This window comes from Lucilia cuprina, chromosome 4 (genome assembly GCF_022045245.1).
Source record: "Lucilia cuprina isolate Lc7/37 chromosome 4, ASM2204524v1, whole genome shotgun sequence".
Taxonomy (NCBI): Eukaryota; Metazoa; Arthropoda; class Insecta; order Diptera; family Calliphoridae; genus Lucilia; species Lucilia cuprina.
This window is the reverse complement of record NC_060952.1, coordinates 21,295,100-21,320,513: the sequence shown is the minus strand read 5'-3', so window position 1 is coordinate 21,320,513 and position 25,414 is coordinate 21,295,100. Positions and strand designations below refer to the sequence as shown.

The following is a 25,414-nucleotide window of genomic DNA, read 5'->3' as shown; positions in this document are numbered from 1 at the left end:
TGAAATTATGAGTAAACAAATATATATTAAGGGATGTGTGCTTTTTTAATAAACCGAGAAAAAAATATTTCTGAGGAAATATAATTTTTCAAACATGATTTTTAATTTTTTTAATTTTTTTTTAATTTAATTTTTTAAATTTTCTAAAAGAGATTTTTTATAAAATATATGAATGACGAAAAAGTACCAGGAACTCTCCTTTTAAATACATTAATTTTATCAGTATACTGCGTGTTAGGCTAAATATTATAAATGATTCAAAAAGTACCAATTAAAGAACATAAAATAAAAATGAATATTAGAAAACAATGGGAACACAGATTGTAGGTTAGGTATTCAGGCTGCAAAGACGCACACTTGGGTCCTGTTGGTCCCTTTGTGATACCTGTAAAGATAGTAAAATATAAAAGAAAGAGAGTAGATGATAGTAGAAGATAGTTTAGGATTAAGTCATAGAAGAGAAATTGAATTGGAGGAGAAGATTGAGAGGTCTGTCCGTGTGGACTGGTGAGTGCCTTAATTATGGCTTGGTGGTCCTAAAACCAGTTACTATGCCTGATGAAGGCATTTATGTTATCCAGTCCTAGACTGGATAGTTCTGACAAATCATCAAATAGTCGTTTTCCCAGATATACGCAGGGCATTGACAGAGATGTTCAATAGATTCTTCCTCCTCTTCGTCTTGATAACTTCTACAGAATTCGTTGTGGGGAATTCCAAGTCTTCTTGCATGGTTTCCCAATAAGATATGCCTCGTAATGACAGCAACAAGGTTGCTGATATGAGGACACAGATTGTAGGACGTCAGAGATCCTATATGAGCAGAAAGTATTAATTATGTTCGCCTGACGACGTAATCTTTAGTTTCACATTCTTACGTTATACGTAATGTATTATCCTTCTCTGTTTTGTTTTTATTAACATGAAACCTATGCGGTAAAAGAAAATGAAATTAAGGAAAGAGGTTGTCTCGGATTTTAGCCGTTATGTATGGATTAGCGATCTTCTCGAAATCAAGTCTGATATTTGTCCCTTACAATGGTTAGTTGGTTTACGTTAGTTGGTTTACTACACTACGAACAGTCAAGTAGAGTCAAAAGACTCCGTTTAAACCGGACCACTGTACTCGGTAGATGTAGTATAATATAGTTTTAGATCCAACCTGTAGCAGTGAAAAATCTTAGGATATGTGCGTTTCGCATTGAAAGAAGGCCACAACATATTGGGCCCTTTACATGTGTCTAGGTTATTATACCTATTTTCAGCCTTTTGAAGATAGAATATGAGGATACTATTCTTGGTGAAACCTAACGGGGTTGCTACTGCAACGGCTTTGGAGATATCAAGAGCAGATCCCGTTCTGGCAAGCTCATCTGCCTGTTCATTTCCATAATAGTCCCTATGCGCAGGGACCCAAACAAGGGTAATGTCAGACAATACAATTACAAATTATATTTTACATGTGACGATGACTAACGTCCGTTGTAGTGTATCGAACCACAACAGTCTGGTGAGAATCAATCCTTTAACCCCCATACTAACAGGCTAGTACACTACTATTAACCTTACTGGAGCACCCTCTGATGGAATTGTTCAGTCGGAAAATGACATATACATATGTATAAAGGAGTTATTAAAAGGGATTAATAATAGTTTACTATATTTTGTAATTATTCGCGAATTATGTTCCTGCCTCGCTTTAGAGTCTTACTTCAACGTCGTATTTATTTATAAAAAAGACTTTCAGATCTTATAAATCGTATTATAAATAAGTATTTAGTCCACAACTTTTATAAACCTAATTAATTTAATAACACTTTTTCTTTCCAATAAAGCCAAATCAAAACTAAATTCAAATGCAATTATCGTTTTGTTTATCATGTCTTTACTAACAAAAAATACACAGTTGCATTAAAAAGTACCCAAATCAATAGTATACAACTATGTACACCAACTTGACAGTTGCTATAAAAATAAACATATTCTTTCTCATTCGCTCTTTCTCTAAATTATTGATACGCTAGCAGCAAGTTAGTCTCTTCTCGGTCGTTGATGTTTAAAATTGTGTGTAATTTTAGTAGCGGAGAAAATATTTGTGTTTTTAAAATTATAATTTAATTTTTGTTCTTTAGTTTGACCTCCCCCTTTCCTTTACATTATTATATTCGTTGTTGGTTTTCGATTTGTTTGTGCAAAATATATACACAAATACTACTACCACCCGCATGTGGTAGATACAAAAATATTCATAGAAAAAGAAATAACAACAAATATTATAAACAATATTTTGCGTGTGAACAAAAAAAATATATAATAAAAGCAACAACAACTGTGCAAAAGTGGCTGTATAAATAAATACATATGTATGTACATTGTACATACAACAAATATGAAAAAAAATCAAATTAAATTAATTAAACAAAAGTGCTTAAAAGTGCAAAAGAAATAAATAAATTTACATTAAATGATCATTGAAGTAAAGAAAAAAAATTATAAATTAATAGGTATAAAGCGAAAAGAAAGAAGTCTGAAAAAATTATTCATATTAGATTTAATGCTAATGCAACTAATGAATGAAATAATCAAAAAGGAAGTGTAATAAATAATGTCTATAAAAGAAGAAGAAAATTTTAAGTTAGTGAAAAATTTCTTAATTATTGTGGAAAATAAATGTTTATAAACTATTAAATAGTGTTGTTAATAAAAATATTAATTGAGTAAACAATACAACAACAAAATTTAAGAGCGAATATTATTTTTTTCATATTGTTCCTTCTTCATTAATAATATTTATTGCAAAAGGTAAGTAAACATTATTTTACAGTTACCCACCATCCAAAAAGTGGAGTGGGGGGTGGTAGTGGTTTGTTATATTGTTTTTATTGTACACAGTCAAACACTTTTTTTGCTGTTGTTGTTATTTGACTTTTAAGATGTTCTTTTCTGTTTTGTGAGTTAGTTCGTCGTTGAGTTGGGTCATGTAAATTTGTTGGGTGCTACACAATGACCAAGGCCGGTGGGCGAGTGGGTGTTTGGTTGATGATTTGATTAGTGTAAATGGTTTTTAGATTAAATTTACAATTTAAACTTTTATTTATTTGTTGTATGGTTTCTGAATAATACGATTTACAAGTGGATTGGGTTATAATAATACGCATACACTTGAAATGCTGGCCCTAGAAGTGACCCAACTTTCAAAATCGATATCTTTCGATTTTGATCGGTATTATTAGTAGGCCAGACACAAATTTTCAGCGCTATCGGTCCAAAACTGCTGGACTTAGTAGGGTTCTATAGTTGAAACGAAAAGTCGACTTTTCGACTTTTTTCATTTAGTTAAAAGTCGACTTTTTGCATTTTATGAAAAGTCGATTTTTCGACTTTTCGACTTTTTTCATTTAAATAAAAGTCGACTTTTAGACTTTTCGACTATAAGTATTTTATTCGAAAGTCGATTTATAGAACCTTAGGACTTAGAGGGGGTCAAATTTGGACATATTGGCCATACAGGATTTAATTTAAATGCGTGCAACTTTTTATCTATCGGTCCAAGCAAAAATTGTCCAAAGGAGTTCAGTTAGCTATTTCTTCAATGGTTCCAAACTATTTTTTTTTTTTTTAATTTGGCTGATTTGTTTTGCAATGTTCCGGTAATAAGATGAAATCATTAAATGACAAATAATTACACAAAAATAATTACACAAAAAAAATCAAACAACACCCAGAGAACAATTTATATGCTTGAGCAGCGCTGAATCCCATATCTCAATAGCTTGGTGTGATGGAGAAATTCTGCAATTTCATTTCGATTCAGCGCAGCTAAATGCTTAGAAATGTATATTTTAGTTTTTAGCTTCAAAATTTTGTGGTTTGGTGTTATTAAAACTAGTTTATAACAAATAACTATTTTTTTGTTTAACTCAAGTACTTTTATTTGCCTTAACGTTTAAAAACACTCAAATTATTGCATGTTCAAATGCATTTATTTTTCAAAACTAAAATACTCAATTAGCTAATTTATATCATTGTAAATATGTAAATTTGACAAATTATGATTAGCTAACAACTAATAAGCTCATTTGTCAAATGAAATCACCCCAAAACATCCACATAAGAAAAATACATTTTGAGCAACTTCATAAAGACTATTAAACGAATTGTTCGAATAGTGTTTTTATATAGTTGTGACTTCAATTTTAGCAACACCATGTTAATAAAAGTCTTTGCAATACGTTTGAATTAAACAACATACTAATTAGGCAGTTTTAATTTGTTTGCTTGTAATTAAGCAAATTAATGATTTTTTTTAATAAATTATTTTTTTTTTGCTTTGAATTTAATGATTCCCGCTGTAAAAGGTGAGAAAGTTGGTGACGGTATAGTTTCTCCATTTTTATAGGTATAACTAAAAATATGTAACAAGTTTTCCTATATTTTTTAAATTATACCAAGGTTTGTATGAGTTTGTGTCTAAATTTTATGTAAAAATGCACACTTTGTGAATTGAGGGAATTTTTGCAAATGATATTTCCGGGTTAAATGTATTATCTGGCATTTTAAATGAAGTTTAAAGGAAATTGAAGAAATAGAGCCCATCAAATCTTACATATTTAATGAAATTTTAGCAGTTTGTCTTAGACCATAGAGAAGACTATAGAGTAGACTATAGACTATGGATTAGACTATGGACTAGACTAACACACTATAGACTATACTAACATACTATACTAAAACTCTAAAGCCAAGTCTATAGAATACAGGCTATAGTAGACCATAGACTAAACTAGACTGGGCTATTGACTATAGACTAACCTATAGACTAGACTATAGACTAGACTATAGACTAGACTATAGACTAGACTATAGACTAGACTATAGACTAGACTATAGACTAGACTATAGACTAGACTATAGACTAGACTATAGACTAGACTATAGACTAGACTATAGACTAGACTATAGACTAGACTATAGACTAGACTATAGACTAGACTATAGACTAGACTATAGACTAGACTATAGACTAGACTATAGACTAGACTATAGACTAGACTATAGACTAGACTATAGACTAGACTATAGACTAGACTATAGACTAGACTATAGACTAGACTATAGACTAGACTATAGACTAGACTATAGACTAGACTATAGACTAGACTATAGACTAGACTATAGACTAGACTATAGACTAGACTATAGACTAGACTATAGACTAGACTATAGACTAGACTATAGACTAGACTATAGACTAGACTATAGACTATAGACTAGACTAGACTATAGACTAGACTATAGACTAGACTATAGACTAGACTATAGACTAGACTATAGACTAGACTATAGACTAGACTATAGACTAGACTATAGACTAGACTATAGACTAGACTATAGACTAGACTATAGACTAGACTATAGACTAGACTATAGACTAGACTATAGACTAGACTATAGACTAGACTATAGACTAGACTATAGACTAGACTATAGACTAGACTATAGACTAGACTATAGACTAGACTATAGACTAGACTATAGACTAGACTATAGACTAGACTATAGACTAGACTATAGACTAGACTATAGACTAGACTATAGACTAGACTATAGACTAGACTATAGACTAGACTATAGACTAGACTATAGACTAGACTATAGACTAGACTATAGACTAGACTATAGACTAGACTATAGACTAGACTATAGACTAGACTATAGACTAGACTATAGACTAGACTTTAGACTAGACTATAGACTAGACTATAGACTAGACTATAGACTAGACTATAGACTAGACTATAGACTAGACTTTAGACTAGACTATAGACTAGACTTTAGACTAGACTATAGACTAGACTATAGACTAGACTATAGGCTAGAATATAGACTAGACTATAGACTAGACTATAGACTAGACTATAGACTAGACTATAGACTAGACTATAGACTAGACTATAGACTAGCCTAAAGACTAGACTATAGACTAGCCTAAAGACTAGACTATAGACTTGACTATAGACTAGCCTAAAGACTAGACTATAGACTTGACTATAGACTAGACTATAGACTAGACTATAGACTAGACTATAGACTTGACTATAGGCTAGAATATAGACTAGACTATAGACTAGACTATAGATTAACACTATAGACTATACCTTCACACTGTAGACTTGACTATAAACTAGACTACAAACTAAACTATAGATTAGACTATAAATAAGACTTTAGACTAGACTATAATAAGACTATAGACTAAATGGGACTATAGAAACATTAATGTTCACAGTGGTCAACCATCCATCCAATTGCCATTGACTGCTACTGTGCCATTAAGGAGTGAGATCGAAAAATTCTTAACATACATATATGTTTATAAAAAAGAAACCACTAAACTTACAGCTTTATTTTTTTTTTATTTGATTCAAATTATTATTACAATTTACAAAAAAAAAATATTTTTATAGTTTTAATCACTAGTGATGAAATTTTGAACCCTTTTCGGAAACCCTTCCATTAACGTTTTTATAGTGCTTTCTGTCACTTTGCTCGAACATGTAGTCCATCTCCGTTTAAAATCTACCACACTTTTGGACACCTTTTTTGTACTCTTCAATTCTCTTGGCCTTAGCTCCGGGCAGTTTGGAGGATTTGCCTCTCTTGGTACAATAACCACATTATTGTTCTTGTACCACTCAAGGGCTTGTTTACCATAGTGACAGGATGCCAAGTCAGGCCAAAAATAAGTGGACACATTATGAAGTCTTATGAATGGAAGCAGCCTTTTTTGTAAACATTCCTTGATGTAAATTTCGGTATTTATAGAGCCCGTTGTAACAAATGATTGGCTTCTTTTGCCGCAACTGCATATTGCTTGCCATACCAAGAACATTCTGGGAAATTTTATCTGCTTTTGGGTCCTAAACTTTTCTTCAACATTCCCTCGAGCATCAGCAACATAAAACTTTTGACCTGGAAGTTGCGAAAAATCTGCCAGAACATACGTTTCGTCATCCATTATGCAGCAAGAATATTTTTTTATAAAACTTGACTTCAATTTCCGTGCTCTGTTTTTGGCCTCTAAATTTTTAGCAGCGTTCTTGTCAGGAACTTTTTGAGCCTTGTATGTTTTTAAACCTGCATTAGCTTTAACTTTTCGTACCAAATAGTCCGAGCACTGAGCTAACCGAGCTGCTTTCCTACCGAATGTGTTGGGAGCTCTTTTGAAAATGCGTTCTATTTTTTGGCTTTAGAAACATCATGTGGACCATTCCTTCTACCTGAACCAGGTTTTCTATCAACTGACAAGTTCTCCCGGTACTGTTTAATAACATTGGAGACAGTTTGACGGAAGTCCTTTGTATGCTTGGCCAACTTTTTGTAAGACCAAGTTGGGTTTAGTTTAAAATATTTAATAATTTCAGTACGCACTTTTTTCTGGTCACTCATTTTAATCAGATTAACAAAAAAATTAATATAATTAATATTACACATAATAACTGACATGTTTTTCAAAGGTAACTTGATCAAAAAAAGAATCAAATAATACTTTGGTTGAACAATGTAATGAAAAACGTGTGTTAAGAATTTTTCGATCTCACTCCTTATATCTAAGGTTGTTTGGAATGTTTTGTATAAGTCTAATTGTATGTACTACCAAGAAAATAATTTTAAAAACCTTGAGAACTAACAATACACGATTTATAGTGTGAAATAAAATTTCTTTTTTTATTATTTACTATAAATTTCTCTAAAACAATAAATGAACAAAACAAAGCGAAGAAAAAAACAACAAAATCTAAAATTTTAATTACATTTGAACTTTAAGATCGTTCATACGAGTACATTAAAATTGAAAGAAAAATCTTTGAATGGGTTGAATTCTCCACTTCCATTTTTTCCCATGTACAATGATTGTATTGTTAGATACATGATATTTCCGCTTAATAACTTCAATAATACCTTATTTTCTTTTCAAACATCCACAATTTTTATTTTATTTCTCCCCTTGAATACCAGACACCGTGTATTTGTAGTTTTTGTATGGAAATTTATGTTTGAGTATTTCTATATGTCGGTATATGATACATACATGTATCTTTCAATGATTTTTCATTCATTCGTTCATTCGCTTGAGAGAAGAAAATAAAAAGAAAAGTTTTTTCCTTAACCAGCAGCAAGTACGAATACTTTTACTTTAAATTAAAAAAGAAAACTAACGTTTTTCTTTATTCCTAACATAATTTTATTTAGCCGTTCTTTAACTCAGTCTCTCATTTCTGTATAATTTAATCTACAATTTAAATTAAGTTTTCAAGTCTTGTAATTATAATAATAAAAGCTTAACTGATAGGCCTTAAAAATTTAATCAGACATGTCCAATCTTTAATTTTGTAGGCAGGTCAAGAGTGCAAACTTTTTTTGGTATTTAGGTTTTTTTATTGATGAGTTTTTCTTTTGGTTTTTAAATTCATACTAATTGCAATTGTAACATTTAATTTATTGATAAAAATCGTGGCCAAAATTCCAACTTATTTAATGTGCCAATTAGGAAGAAATAAATGCAAAGTGTAGCGGAATTTTCACATTTTTATTTGTATATTTTTTTAATGAATTACCCAGCAAAAAATTGGTAATGACAGACTCTTTTAAATATAATCAGATACGTATGTAAGTACTTTTTTTGAGTCATTAAAATTTTCAAAGTCTTTAAGGTTGTGTAAAGACTATGTAGGAGAAATATTGGACCGATTTTAAGAACTAAGTATTATATGGTTGTGAACGGACACAGCTCACGATTTTCTTAACCCTTAAACTTTCTGAACATCATTTTGGTTTTAGTATATTTATGGACTAAAAATTGATTATAATGTCTGAAACTTCCTGAAACTATTTCTGCAACAATTATTGAAGATATAGATCTCGAAGAAAGTTTATTTCAACAAACATACATAATAAACTAATAATGATGTATAGTGTACTTAGGCAACACCTTGAAAAGGTCGTGAGATATTTTGCGCTCCTCATTACCGGTGTTATTAAAACTATGTTTACTATGTTTAATTGGACGTTGTGTCCATTGAAGCCAGATTAGTTCAAACTGTCAAGTGGAATAATTGTTCCATAGGTCACGCGAATATCATGAATATTCTACGGCGTCATCATTACACTGTTAACTATTGCATTCCGGATTTTGTTATTAAATCTCTACTGAGTCTTAACAAATCCTGCCTCCGACAAACAATTGCCTACGAGTGTATTTAGAATCTAAATTTTAGATGGATACAATACGACGAATGGAGTTGGCGGTAGTATATTCATTGAGTAGTTTGGTATTAAAAATTCATTCCGATTTTACAATGAACGTAGTATGTTTCAAGCTGAATTATGAGCGATCCATGAATGCCGGAAAGAGGGTATCGAATTTTCTTAGATACTATAGGATTTCTAGTTTCAAGTTGCTATTAAATCCCTAATTGTAGTGTTTTCCACATTTAAAATAGTATTGCAATAATATTACTAACACTCTGACAAGAACTGAAACCTCGCTTAGCGAACTGGAAATGTTGTTGTTATAACAGGTTGGCTGTAACTGGATGTTCTTTCTTGGGGAAAAACTTGTTGCTGAGTTGACAATCTTTGGCCGATAGAGGTTCGGGTCGTTCCGGAGCGGAGATCCAATTGTCTTGGGAACACGAACTGGAAATAGATCAGTCTTCCAATGACTTCTGCAGAAGTTATCAGAATGAGAATAAAGCGGAGACTATATTTTACTATGTTTAATATTATATTTTAATATTTCATGAACATAGTGAAGGTCAAATCGGTTAAAACATTTGCAAAATTGATCGGCATTTGAATCGTATAAAAAATAATTTTTGATATACCAGGTTCAACGGTTTATAAGACATCATATCATAAAAAAATATGTTCTATTAGATTTTGACAACTTGTTATGAATAAGCTAGTTTGTATGTATATATAGTTATAATACTCTTTGCGTGTTTAAAAACCGATTAGTGGTAGTTTTATTCTTTTTCATATTTGTCACTGCTACCTGTTACATGCTTTTATTTCAATAAAAACTATTTTCCCCTTCAGATTTCTTTTGAACAAAAACGTCACACAAAAAAATCTAACTACTTACTTAATGCGTCTAACTAATAATTTTTGATATAAAAAAACTTTTTTTAATTTTTGTTATTAGTGTGTATCTACTATGCAATTCAAAGTCAAAGTTATGCCGTTTAAAAAACTAGTTTTAGTTGTTTTGATTCTTTTTATTTTCATACACAAATACAACTACTTAAGTATTTACTTTATAGTACAGATTTTAAAACAACTCGTTAAAATTTGTCATAGTTTATTTGTAGAAAGTATTTTTTAAAAGTAGGTAAATACTTGTATATGCTATGTAAATTCATTCATCTAAAAAAAATATGTACAAATATGTACTCATAGATACATTAATAGATTTGGACATTTTGAGGATACTTTTCTCTTAAAAAGTGTTAAATGCACATAAGCACTTTATTTTATTCATTTAACCACTGCATTGCAATGCATTCCATTGTAATGACTTGAGAAAATAACAAGAACAACTAATAAAGAATGTTAGAATACAATACTAGAGTGTGTACATAAGTATTTATGATTATGTATTTGAAATATTTTCTAATACCTCTAACGACTGTCAGAGACAATTAAATATTGTTAAGTTGTAAAATAATGTCACTTTACATACATTCAATGTACATGAATAGAATATGTATATATTGAACATCTGTTGTGTATTGAATGAAAAAAGTTATACTGTGTAAATAATATTTTTAAGATTTTTTGTTTGACATAATCTTCACATGGACTAAATAATCATCACCTGTTTTGAATATTGTAAGAGAAATTTATACTGGTCCAAATACAGATTTATAGATAGACATGACCACAGAAATCGTATATATATGTTTATTACAAATTGTACTTAAAATACCCCAATACATAAAAGAGTCGAGTTATTGAAGGATTGATGGCTGAACCTATAATCAAGATATTTAGACAGTAGATGTACTTTGGCTCATATTCCCCACGGGGCAGGTAACATTGATGAAAGGCCTCATTTTGGTGTGAGAAAGGATATGCTACCAATACATTTAATCTACTGGGTCTATAAACTGCCGCTGATCAAATGTATTCGCTGCCTTTCCTTGGAATGATTTGACATGGGGTCGAATCAGAGAACCAGAAAATCTGGCTGAGGACGGAGGACTTTTTTTCTAGTTGGTCAGTTGGTTGAGGTTCCTTTCGAATTCACGTAGTTGCTGTGGCTTTTAACTACGATTAAAGGTGAAATCAATAATTCACAGTACATCAGTGAAAACAACAGATACACCACAGAAAAATGACTATTGAAAATGATTTGGTATTAATTATATATGATACGCCTATAGTGGGTGTGTCGGATGAATGAGAAGTGTGCGGGGTTGCATAGTGTTGAATAATAGGTATCTTATACAAGTAACCAGAATTTTCCTTCCTTCCTTATCCAGAAGTATTCAGGGAAAACTATGTTCATACCAGATTTACCACAATGTATTCTCTGTGAGTAAGAACAAAGTCCTCGGTTTATTAAATGGAGTCGTGTTTACCGAATAACGTCTCTAGGTCTCTAAAGTCTAGACTCTAGACTATACCATCTGCGTGGCTGTAAACAGAAGTGATATTCTTGCACATATGAAGTTAAGCAAAAGGGCTGCAATTAAATAGCTCCAGTACTAGATTCAAGTGCTTATACATGGACCGATATTTATGAAAGGGGTAAAAAAGGTAAATTTGCTAACTTCATATCTCCTAAACATAAATATTTACAACAAAAATGTTCACTTATCATTGTTTGTTCAAAAGTTAATCGGTCTGGTGTCAAATTCGGGTCTTTTTAAGAGTAAACGGGTATATTTTCAAAAAAGGTGTATATACCAAATCTCGTCAAATTATTTTGTATATGTGACCTGTAGTTTGATTGACGTAGGATCAATATTTTTGGGTGTTACTTAAAAGAACTTTTATATACATAGTTTCGATTCAATGAGAAGATATAGAATACAAATAGATAGAAAAAAGTTAAAAAATACGAAGTTCAAAAGTGATTTGAAAAAATTTCAATAACTTAACATTTTTATAATTTAAATTTTATTGTGCAATATTTTTGTTAAAGTTATCTTTAACAGTTAAGAATTCATAAATAAAGCAAACAAGTTGCCAAGAAATTCAAAAAGTTAACAAGCAACTAAAATCTAAAGTTAAACAGTTAAAAAAGCAAAACTTATTATTTATATTTTAAAGTTTTGTGAAGTCATTAACTAAGAATGTTTAAAACATCTGAAATAAATATGTATGTAGTTCCCAAAAAGATAATAATTTCATTTTTTTTTGTGTTTTTATCAAGATCACGTTTAATTAATAAGTACACAAAGTATTAGTTTTGCGTAATATTATACAAATAATTAATTATTTGGTGTATGCTACAAAATAAGTTTTATATTTTTTTATTGTAGTATTTTTTTCGCCGATAAGATTGCTATCTTTTTTATAAAACAATTGCGAATATTTATTGTCACAAGTTAAATTATACAAATGCGCTAAAAAAAAAGAAATTGAAATAAAATATTCCAATATTTTTCTAATCATAAAATATGTATTTGTGTCATTTAGATTTCTTTATTTTTAGAAAAGAAATTCTCCATACTCTTAATAATTGATGATAGTCTAAAAAAAATCTTGTTTGATATTTTGAGAATTTAATGAAAAAATTGTCTGTAATGTTTTCCATTTTTGTCGTGTTTTATTTTTTTTTAATGAAAGTATTTATTGCTTTTGGCCAAGAGTTATTTTAAAAATTTACAAAACAAGTTTGTTATAGTTATTTTTCGATTTTGATTTTCGTACTGTGTACGTTTATATGTACATATGTATGTATCTATGTATGATTGTGTACTTTAATCAGATGTTAAAAATTTTAAATTCATGTACAAGCACAATGCCAAGTTTGTATAAAACAGCATTTTTTCTTCTCCATTATCATTAATTTAACCCTGTTGTGTGCTGTATTATTTTTTCTTAAATAGATCAGGGATATTGAATCAATTCAATGTCATAGTTTTAATTGAAATTAGGAGATTTACTTTCACTATAAATTCTATTTTTCGATTGCAGGGGAAAAAGTCAAAATCAATTAATTTTTAAAACTGTTTTGTCTAAAAATACATTCATTTTCTTTGTTACAGTAAAGCCGGCTTTACACGATCACACAAGTAATATGATATGTCAAAATTTTGTGTAGAATAAATGAAACCATTACACACTGAGATGGAATACGGATGAAAAATTTGAAAGTCGTATGGCTCTCTTCATTTTTTGAAATGATTCAAAAAACAAGCAAGTACTTTACATTTTTACAAAAAGTACGTTTAAAAAAACCAAGATGGGACCAAAAAGCAACTAATTTTGCCATATTGTAAAATATGTTTTAATATATTGAAAATGCTTATTTTTATACCCTTCACCTTCGTGAGAAGAGTATATATAAGTTTGTCATTCCGTTTGTAATTTCTATAATATAATTTTCCGACCCTATAAAGTATATATATTCTGGATCCCTATAGATAGTGGAGTCGATTAAGCCATGTCCGTCTGTCTGTCTGTTGAAATCAGTTTTTAGAGGTCCCCAGATATCGGCGAGATCCGAATTTTCAATAATTCAGTTAGACATGCTTTCGAGAAGATCGCTATTTAAAATCAGCAAAATCGGTCTATAAATAACGGAGATATGAGCAAACAACTATAAGTATAAATTTTTTGTTGCATTTCCTTTACTTAGGTAAATTCGAGGTTTACAAATTACCTGTTTGTACTCCACAAGAATTCCCAAAATCCCTTGAAGTTTATCTAAATGACTAGATGCGAGCTATTAGGCTATGTCAGTAATGCGTTTCTTTTATAAAAAGACATATAAGAAGATAGGATAGATTGCAGGCTTGAAAGGCAATTATTTCATTACTTCAAAAGTAATTGTAATTGAAGCTTTACCAATTACTATATCTTGTAATATAGATTTAAGTTTTGCCAATTAAAATTATTCGTATTTGTAATTAAAGTTTTATAAATTACAATTACTTGTAATTGTAATGGAAGTTTTACCAATTATTATAACTTGTAATTGTAATTAAAGATTTTCAAATTTTAATTGTAAATGAAGTTTTACCAATTACAATTACTTGTAATTGACAAATTTACCATTACATTTATTTTAATTGCAAATTTTGTTCTATAAGTAATTTGTAATTAGTGATACCCAAATTACAAATAATTGTAATTGATAAATTTGTTTGGTTATTGGTCAATTACAAATTAAAAGTAATTGTAATTAGAAAAACTTCAATTAAAATTACAAGTAATTGTAATTGGCTATTGCTCAATTACACATTACAAGTAATTGTAATGGATCAAGTAATGAATGTGTAATTATTAGCCCAGGCCTGATACATGGAATATAGATGTATAGAATACAGAAGACAGATGTATACAATGTATCTATTTCAAATTTGACCCCTAATACACAAAAGGTTTAATTTTAGCTACATGACACATTCGTACTTGCGCTATTTTAAAGTAAATAAGAAAATACAACGATTTAAAAAAATGTATCTAGATTTAAAAACATTTTATTTTGTTTTATTTTATTATATTTTTACTTTCGGAGCAATTGAAAGTGAATGAACAGTTTTATGAAACGAGTACTCACATTAAAAGTGGTTGCGTTTCAAGGGAAATCGCAAATAGTATTTCAGAGATGATAAATAAACATTAAAAAGAATAAACAAAAGAAATGTTTTATTGACGATAAAAAAATACTAACTATAAACAATTTTTTAACTAGAGACTTAAATACTTAAAGATTATGTATAAATATTAGAGAGATGCAAAAAAATAAAGTTGCGGATTTTGTAAACATCTGGGCATGATATCTCAAATCCTGAAGAAAATCTGAGATCAGACTCTAATTCAGCGTTGCTTAGTCCACTAGAAATATCTAACTTGTTCTCAGGGTTTCGACTTTTTTCAAATTTTATCGTTCTGTGTAATTAGAGCTTAAGATTTTGCAGGGTTTTATGAATTGAACTTATTGTATTGCTATAGAAAAAACAAGTAGGAAAGTATAGTCGGGCATGGCCGACCATATAATACGTTAGACGTTTAAGACCTTTTTGAAGGGGGATTTGTATGGGGGCTAGGGTCAAATAAGGGCCGATCCTTACGAAAATCTGCAGTGTCATTTATACTTATATAAAACTTATTTGTGGCAATTTTTAGAGAGAATATTTGACGTAATTATGTCATAAAAAGTTCAAATCGGGAGGTACGGTTGTATGGGGGCTAGGTGAAATAATGAACCGATTTTAAAAATTTTCAATAGGCTACGTCCCTGTACCCAAAAACATGCTTGGTCCAAATTTCATCAAATTATCTTGAAAATTGCGGCCTGTACCTTGCGCACAAGTTTTACATGGACTGCCAGCCAGCCAGCCGGACAGACGGACGGACGGACATGTCTTAATCGACTCAAAATGATTCTGAATCGATCGGTATACTTTAAGGTGGGTATTGGACCAATATTTTTGTATGTTACAAACATCAGCACAAACGTATAATACCCTCCCCACTATAGTGGTGTAGGGTATAAAAAACAGATTTAGATTATCGATTTGAATCTAAATAACAAAAGAATCTCTACAACTTAATAAATTTTATATTTTATTAACAGTTTTAATACAAAAACTACATTTGTTTTTATTATTTTTTTTCAGATAAAATAAACACCATACCATACAACAACAAAATGGCTTAGATGTGGCAACAGAATTTTAAAATGCGAAAAGTTCTAAAACCTTTAAAAGCAACGCCATTTAATATGCATACATGACATAACAGCGACATCCAACAGCAATTATATGTATGAATGCCCATGGAAACTCCAACTATAAACAGCTGCAATGGAAAAATAACACAAAAATAAACGTAAAACGTTAAATTTTGCTAAATAAAATACATTCCTATAATAATTTATACACTAAAACGCACACACACACACTCTCCTCCGACTTACAAATTAGTCGCGACTCGTCCATTTTGTACTGGTATTTATTACAAAACTAGTTTTTGCCAACTTAAGCTAAAAATTCTGTTAGATTGCAACAAAATATAGTAAAATAAAAACAATAAAATAAGTTACAACTTTTAAAGTGACTCTATAATAATACGAATAAAGGGGTAAAAACAGAATACAACAAAGTTAAAAAATATGACAACGTCACAAACAGAAATCAACACAAATTCAAATAATAATACAACTGCCGGTTCAAGTATTAGCAATAATGCAGGAGGAGGCAATGTTGTTAACGGGGTGGAACGTAGAAACAGTGGCGGTGGTGTTGTAACTACAACTACTAATAGCAACAATAGTTCACAACATAATATTGGTAAGACTTTTTTATTGTTTTTGTTATGCTTTTAACTTTGTTTTGTTAAGTTAAAAATGTGTTTTTTTTAAACCTATAGGGTTGAGATACCCTAAGACCTGAACATAAATTATGGGAAAGTTGCAATAGGTATCTAATATTGAACAGTCTTTGTTGATATTAGTGATCGGAGTTAGTACTCCAGCTAGTTGGGGGCCTCATTCACTTAAGGGGATATAAATCCACGAGCTATCTCATATGAAGCTTCGTTTGCACTCTCGAGTTTGATTTGATTTTATATATGTTTTTAGGAATTTTGTTTAATCATATTTAGGATTTAAAAAGGTCTTCGAATAAATTTTACTGGATCATTATGTTTTAAGGATCAGTTCAGCACAATTACATGAACTCTTATATTGTACAAACTGCATTTAAAAGTGTACTTTTCTGGGTTAGATTGTACCAAATCTATATTTATGCAAAATTTATATCAATGTCGAATATTATTATACTAGCCCAAACACTAATTCAGAAATACTTTAAACGTCTAGTTAAGTATACTATAAATTAGTCATTAGACAAATCAGTACTTAAGACCATTTAGACTGGATCCTAGACTGGTCAATAGAAATTCTTTTGTCTCTTTATGGACTTTAGGATAGAGTAGTCTATACACTAGACAAAAGACTGGTCTATACACGCAGAGAAAAAACATGGTTCAGCATGGTTAGGACAACTATTCTATGTTTTTTTGTAACAATATTTTGTTGTCATAACCAAACAATTGTTATTTTTATTGAACTTCATCAATATTTTAGTTACTGAAAACATTTATATGTTTATGACAATTATACATTTAAGAATGATTCTCTGAAAAATAATTATTTTTACAACAACTAAACAATGATAATTATTTAAACATATTATATTATTTAGAATCATTTAAACTATCAAATATTAAAAATTATTTTGGTATCGCCAATTTTTTATCAGTTGTATGGTTTATCCGTACTAGATCGGATTAAATAAATTGTTAAACAAAGGCAGTGTTAAAATAATTGTGAAAAATAAATAATATCTAAAAGTATAATAGGAAACAATAGAAATAAATAAATAAAATTGTGTGTATGAAAATTAATAATTAAAAAATTATATTATGTTTATATTGGCATCATGTGCTTATGGGAATATCAGTGCTTGAAAGTTTTATGTTTGTTTAAAAGAAATTTAACAAATAATTACATTTTACGCCGAGCACATAAGATTAACTATATTATGTTTAATATGTAACCATAATATGGTTACATGAAGACATGTGACTACTTGTAACCATAATATGGTTACTTGAAACAATAATATGATTACATGAAGCCATTATATGATTACATGAAACCATAATGTGGTTGCTTGAAACTACAATATGATGCTACAACATCACATTATGATTAATAAAACTATATTATGATGAAATATTTGGACTATATTTAATCATAATATGTTTTAACTTTAACTATAATTCTAACCATAATATGTTGCTCTTAGATTATGGTTACCACAACTATATTCATTCTCTGTGTGTAGATTATTATCTAGTCTATGGAATACTCCTTATACTACTCCAATGAATAGATCGAGAAAAAGTAAAACTAATAAGTACTCTCTTTGTTGCCTGGTTATAATCTCGTTGACCGAAATCGGTAGTTCTTTAAACTTTGTGTTAAAAATACAATTTTTTCAATAATAATTTTATATTTAAAAAATGTACAATGGTACCAATTTTTTCAAACCTGGTTCAGCAACCAACCCTATTCTGCATTTTTATTCGAATCGAAATTTTCTTCGTTTGGCAAACTTTGGTATTTTGCATTTCGATTTTAAGCTCCGTCATTTAAATAACAACTTAGAAAAACGTAATTATGATCGTAATACAGAATACACACAATCTTAATGAAATGAATTGGTTTTCTTTCCCTTTAAAAGAAATTTCGAATTAGAGAGTCTATTTAGGGTCAATCTGTAGATGAAGGATTATGGATTAAATTTAAATTAATTCTCGATAGTTGCTAGTTTAAGCGCCCAATGGAGGTGGTTTAAACTTGATCAAGAAATGCAAAATGCTGATGCAAAAAGTGGTGGTGAATTAAAAACTACATTCACAATGAAATGATTTTAATGTAACAATGTTACGAAAATTCACATTGTGATTGATCTTTAATTTAAACGACATACACACTTTTCTTTCAGGTTAAGCGAAAAACACGATTTAAATAAAGCAAAAAAAAAAAACTATAAGTCATAATCGATCGTCAATTCATATATAAAACATAATTACTATATTTAATTTTATTTAAATTAAATTATATATTAAAAACAATTTAAAATGTATATAAATTAAGTTTCATTTTGTATCATCTAATTTCCGTTTTTCTTTTTTTTTTATAATGATAAATGATTATTCTATGACTTTATGATCGTTTTTATTTTTGCAGTAACTTTTTGTAAAAGTGCCAGACTTTCAACACGCAATAGCAACATTTTTCAAAACCATAATTTACACTCCAAAACTAAATGTGTTAAAATTGCGTTTTCATGTAACTTGCTTGTTGCTTTTTTTTTCTTATTTTAAAAGCCTCTTTTGTTTTTCACTTTACGTTTCATGTTTTAAACATTTTAATTTTGTGATTTGTTTAAATTATTAACGAAGAAAAGTAATAATAAAATAACTTTACGCTGTTGTTTACATGCTGTTTGTTTATTCATTAATTTTTTTTAATTATTTATGTATTTATTTAAAATGTTTAAACAATATCATCTTTTTTTTTTGTTGTAGTTGTATTTTTTATTTTTTAAGGTTATACTCGTGTATATTTTATTTAAGGTTTTCTTTATTTTTGTTATTTAGCCGTTGATTAATTGAATTGTTTTGGGTATTTGAACACAAAAGTATTTAATCTAAATTGCAATAAATTTTCGATTATTTCGCAGTGGTTAAACTATTTAAGTGTTTAGAGGAAAATTTCGCAAGTATTTGTTTGTTTTTTTTTTCTTCAAGGCCGTTTTAAAAATAAACAATGGTTTTTTTGTTAATTAAGTAATAAATTTAAAAAAAAGTACATGGTTTTAAGTTATTATTTATAGAATGATAAATGGAGTATATGTAAAAGAGTTAATGTGTACTTAGATCTCTTCTAATGCAAGGAAAAAGTATTAATTTACTAGGTAAGTCCATTTATGATTCCCTTCAAAGAGTGACGATTCAAATTCAGAGAACAGTACAAGAAAGCAATAAAGTAAGAAGAAGGGTAGGGAGGATAAATGAATGTAAACATGATTTACGAAGTCAGTATTCTAAAGAATAAGGAAGAGAGAAAGAAAATCTATGTCCTCCTAGAAGTCAAAGTGATAGATAGATAGATAGATAGATAGATAGATAGATAGATAGATAGATAGATAGATAGATAGATAGATAGATAGATAGATAGATAGATAGATAGATAGATAGATAGATAGATAAATAGATAGATAGATAGATAGATAGATAGATAGATAGATAGATAGATAGATAGATAGATAGATAGATAGATAGATAGATAGATAGATAGATATATAGATAGATAGATATATAGATAGATAGATAGATAGATAGATAGATAGATAGATAGATAGATAGATAGATAGATAGATAAATAGATATATAGATAGATAGATAGATAGATAGATAGATAGATAGATAGATAGATAGATAGATAGATAGATAGATAGATAGATAGATAGATAGATAGATAGAAAGATAGATAGATAGATAGATAGATAGATAGATAGATAGATAGATAGATAGATAGATACATAGATATATTTATTTTGTTTTAAATTTATGTTTTCATTAATTTTTAATATTATATTTACAATAGTCTTCTTCATTTTTTATAAAACATGTATTGTTTTGATAACAAACAGTGACGTTTTCTGTTGTTCTGTATGGCAACACTGCGAAGTTTAATCTTGTACACAAAAACATCAAAGGGGAAACATCAGAATCAATTTATTTTAAGATTAACTAATCTCATTATTTTTTGGCAATTGACTGTCAACTTAAAAACCCGCCTTAAGTTAGATACTTAATTAGCCACATCAGTTAGACCAACAGGAACTAGAACTAGAATACAACCAAGTGAGATTTAAACTAAGTTTCTATTGCTATTACAAATTTTCGAATTACGAAACGCAAAACTATTTTCTTTGTGCCACTTTGTTTAAACAGACTATTTGATAGTGCGCTAAATTAATTATACAAGGTTTCTAGAATTCAGACCACGAATTCTGTAAACATTCCATTGAATCCCCATAAAAGTACAGTTTTCCATATTTACAACTTTTTAAACTAACAATTCAAATCATTGTTTTTTACAATTAAAACTTAGTCAAATCCAAAACTAAGTATATGTACATTGATTTATTTCTTCTATTCTATTCCTATATTCTTAGTATTTTAACATATTATGTAAGTAATAAATAATATCGAGTCTCTATAATTTTTGAATTAAAACAACAACAAAAAAACGTGAAAAATATGTAAACACTCATACATACTATTAAAATAAACTATTTAATATTCCAGCAACATACTACATAGATACGACAAAAATTGTTTATAGAAAATTATTGGCCTCCAGGGTTTTAATAAACTGCATACGCAACTCATGCATTTCTAATTTTTACAAATTCTTTGTTTATTATTTACAATCACATTTTTCCCCCTGTCTTAAAACTCCAGACTGAAACTCTACTAGCAACTTCTAAATAGTAAAAGAAAAACAACTAACTAAATTCCAGACATTGCTTCCAAAACTGAAAAAACACAACTATGAAATCCAAATGACAAAAAAGGTGTGTGTATATGCGCCAACTGGTTCAATAACATGACTCAAGTATGAGTTACATTTAGTGTAAAAAAGGAGTTGATATTTTTTTAAGACAATTTGAGGAGTGCCGCAACAGCTGAATAAAATTTTTTTTTGAATACTACATGTGTCCCTGCGTGTTTTAGCACAATAATAATGTTGTCTTGTCAACACAATACAACAACTACACCAGCAACAATACCCCACATTCTTTAATTTTGTTTTTGTTTCATTAATTTTTATATTTCAGTTGTAACTGAGAAGTAATTTTCTTTTAGTTCAAGTGTTAATGTTTGTTTTAATTAAGGATTTTTATAAATAAAAATTATAATGTTTGGGGAATTTCAGACTGAAGGTTGATTTGAGTTGTTGTTATTTACTCACAAAATGGAGCAAATTTGTTGAAATTCACAACCAACTTTAAGGAATACAATAATAATTATACCCTACACCACTTTAGTGGGGAGGGTATATTGGGTTTGTGCTGATGTTTGTAACGCACAATAATATTGGTCCTATACCCACTTTAAAGTATACCAATCGGCTCAGAATAATTTTCTGAGTCGATTTAGCTATGTCCGTCTGTCCGTCCGTCCATATAAACCTTGTAATCAAACTACAGGTCGCGACGATGATTCAATGAAATTTGGTACATGATCTTCTATTGTCCCATTTACGAACACTATTGAAAATGGTTAAGATTGGTCCATTATTTCACCTAGCCCCCATACAACTGTACCCCCGAATAGGGCTTGTAAACATTGTAATCGAACTACAGGTCGCATTGAAGATAATTTAATGAAATTTGCCACATGATCTTCTATTATACCGTAGACGAAGCATAGTGAAAATGATTAACATCGGTCCTTTATTTCACATAGCCCCCATACAACTGAACCCCCGAATAGAGCTTGTAAACCTTGTAATCAAACTACAGGTCACAATTTTGGAGATAATTCAATGATCTTGGCACATGATCTTTTATGGTACCGTAGACGAAGCCTATTGAAAATAGTTATCATATGAACCTGTTCTTCTTGTTCGATAGTTCGATGTCATGCTTACAACACCACTGCTTAGTTATTATATTGTGCGTCCAATAATGATTTTCTCAGAAAAGCTTTTTCCTTTCTGTGTGTCTAAAAAACAGTTTCTAACACGCTATACGCTTACTTATTTCATTACATGTAATCCATTATAAGAGTACTTAAAAGTAATGCAGACGGTTTGTGGTAGTCATTGAAATGTAAGTCGTTATGTTATAACTTTTGTAGAAGCTGCAAAAATTAAGGGGAAGATGACACATTCAAACATTTGCTTTGCGTCCGACAATTAATTTGCCACTATGATCGCTTGTAAGGCAGGATAGGATCCGTTTCCACAAATACTAAGAAACTTTTTTGAAACAGACTACCCTTTGATGAACTTTCTGACCAAGATCATTTTATTAGTTTTATAACAAGATCGGATAATTCTAAAATTTGTTCTTACTAAGTGAAAGTGATAAATTGAAAAATCAGCTAAATATCTAAGTGACATTTATTTAATTTAGCAGGTGGCCAAACATTTTTAAGTTTAAAAGTTTAATTTTATATAAGATAGGGTTTCTAATTAGCAGAAATATCTTAAAAAACAATATAAAAATTTAAACAATATATAAAATTTCCACATTATGCAGGTCTGTCACAGAATTCCATTTCGATCGAAAGTGGAATTAACTTTTCTAATATTGTTCTTCAAAAAAGTAAAATGAAACCACTTTACATTGTTAACGTGAAAGTGACAATAGTTTAAAGTTATTATTATTTTTAAAATTTTAGCGATTTATTTACAAGTTATAAATCCACTTTCGATCGGAATGGGTTTCTGTGACAGGCCTGATGCTGCAAATTAGATTTTTTCCATATTTTGATAGCTAATGTTATTCGCCACTTAATTGCAATTCCTAGAAGTAAACATTGAAACTATGTAGTTCCCCACAACTTCCCTAGAGGATTTCCTAGAAAATGCGGAAAAAATTCCGCTAAGAAACCCTAGCAGGAGCTACAATGTCAATATCCATAGATTGTATATAAATGAGTTATAAAGATGAAAACAAGATGCTTTCTGCCAATCTATAAGATCATGTGATATTTAATTTATTTATTTTGATAAAAAAAATAGCTTATATTTATGAGAGCTTTGAAAGTTTCAATAAATAATGTACGACACAAAAGGAAAGTAAATAAAAAATGAATTATTTTTCATAATCATTTTACTTAGTATATAAAAAGTGTGTACAACGTACGTTTTAAGTAAATATTTATCCAATTTATTTTACTATCAAACACTTGCCCGTCGTTAAGAGTTGATAATAGTAAAAAAAGTAGATTATTTAATTGATATAATTACACATTTCACAAACTACAAATGTGTTCAATCTGTGATCAGCCAGAGTTATTCATTTAATGAACTACTTTATTGCTAACAATTATATGTTTTTATTATTATTTAAGGTGAAACAAGTATTTACTTTATTTTAATACTAACTTCTCATATTGTCGTTAAGTAAATAAATAAAAAAAATCAACACAGTTATTATAAAATAATAATAACTAGTCTTAATAGTAAATAAATCATAGAAATGTTATTCCTTTAACACAGTATTATTAAAAATGGAATAAAAATAATACCATTTCTTTGTTAACAAACTTTCACTGTTTTAATTTATAATATCATAAAAAGCGTTAAATATAGGACGCTTAATTAAAACCCTAAAGATACAAATTAAAATTTAAATAAAATTTATAGAAAAACCAAAACAAAAAAATTAAAATAATTATTCATTTTAAGAAGACCCAAACAAACATTTACATAAAATTAACATTAACACTTGTTTGTTGTTTTATCAGCTATATTTAAAACATGAATAACAAATGTAAACAGAAAATTAAAAGAATTAAATGATCTTATTATTTTGGGAATAACCCAGTTAGCATTTAGAAGATTATTGGATGATTAATGAGTAAACTCAGTCGTTTTTGACTCCTTTTGATGCCCTAAATGTGATCAATAAGTTGAGTTCTTGGAAAATTATTCGAAAATGATCCCGATATATGATTAAAAACTGGTTATATGAATAAATATATAACAGCCATAAATGTATCATAATGGTGTTTAAAATATGTTAGTTTTTAAAATTATTTTGTGATCGTTTATCAAGCAGTCAAAAGATCTGAAATTGTTTCTTAATTCTTTTGTTTGCAACGGAACAATTGGCTACAAAAAAAAAATCAATAATTATTCGAAACTGATTAGAAAAGGGACTCATAAATGACTCTTTTAGAAGAGTTAGCAAACAATTTGGTGTCAAGGAACTTTAATTATATTATACTTTAATTACTAATCAGCAGGGAAACCAAAATATGTAAATGCTTATTTTTTGTGATGCGTTGTAGAGACTCATGGACAACATATTTTCACGTTTCAGACCAATTTAAGAATTTTGTCATTGATTTGTTAGAGCATATTTTACCCATAAGAGCATAATTTAGCATGATTTGACTTTTGTAGCATATTTGATATTTTATTTCATTTTCAATGTTAAAAATTGACAAAACACTCAGTTGAAAGATCAAAAACTGATTTCTACATTATTGTAATTGTTTGTAAACCTAAAAATTATGTTTCATGATCAGAAAATGAGCGCTTACATTATAATGTCAATTGTGCAGATGAGTCATAAATTACTCGAATGTTATCAAAAATGTAAAAAATGCTAACTGAGAAAAAAACTGTGTATAGAATTTGTAACGATTTATGGAATTAGATACACTTTCTGAACAGTTTCTATACATGTGTATTGATTACCATTGTAAACAAAATTTTTTCAAAGATATCATTATATTACTGCACAGTATTTATCTTACTTAATGTTTGTATCTATGACAATTAATTCTTTGTGCAATTAAATTTAGCATTTTTTAAATTTTGGCGATCTTAGTTCCACCACGGTGGCGTTCG

General features: G+C 29.1%; 1 protein-coding gene across 3 annotated transcripts in view; it reads left to right on the top strand.

The window, feature by feature from the left end:
* The first annotated feature begins 2,740 nt into the window (after positions 1 to 2,740).
* Positions 2,741 to 25,414, top strand: part of LOC111684472 (putative mediator of RNA polymerase II transcription subunit 29) — a 36,655-nt gene continuing 13,981 nt past the window's right edge. For all 3 annotated transcript variants that reach the window (XM_023446663.2, XM_023446656.2, XM_023446650.2), the window contains exons 1-2: positions 2,741 to 2,802; positions 15,861 to 16,532. In XM_023446663.2, the coding sequence (XP_023302431.2) occupies positions 16,355 to 16,532 (178 nt within the window). In that variant the 5' untranslated portion in view covers positions 2,741 to 2,802; positions 15,861 to 16,354. The remainder of the gene's footprint in view (positions 2,803 to 15,860; positions 16,533 to 25,414) is intronic.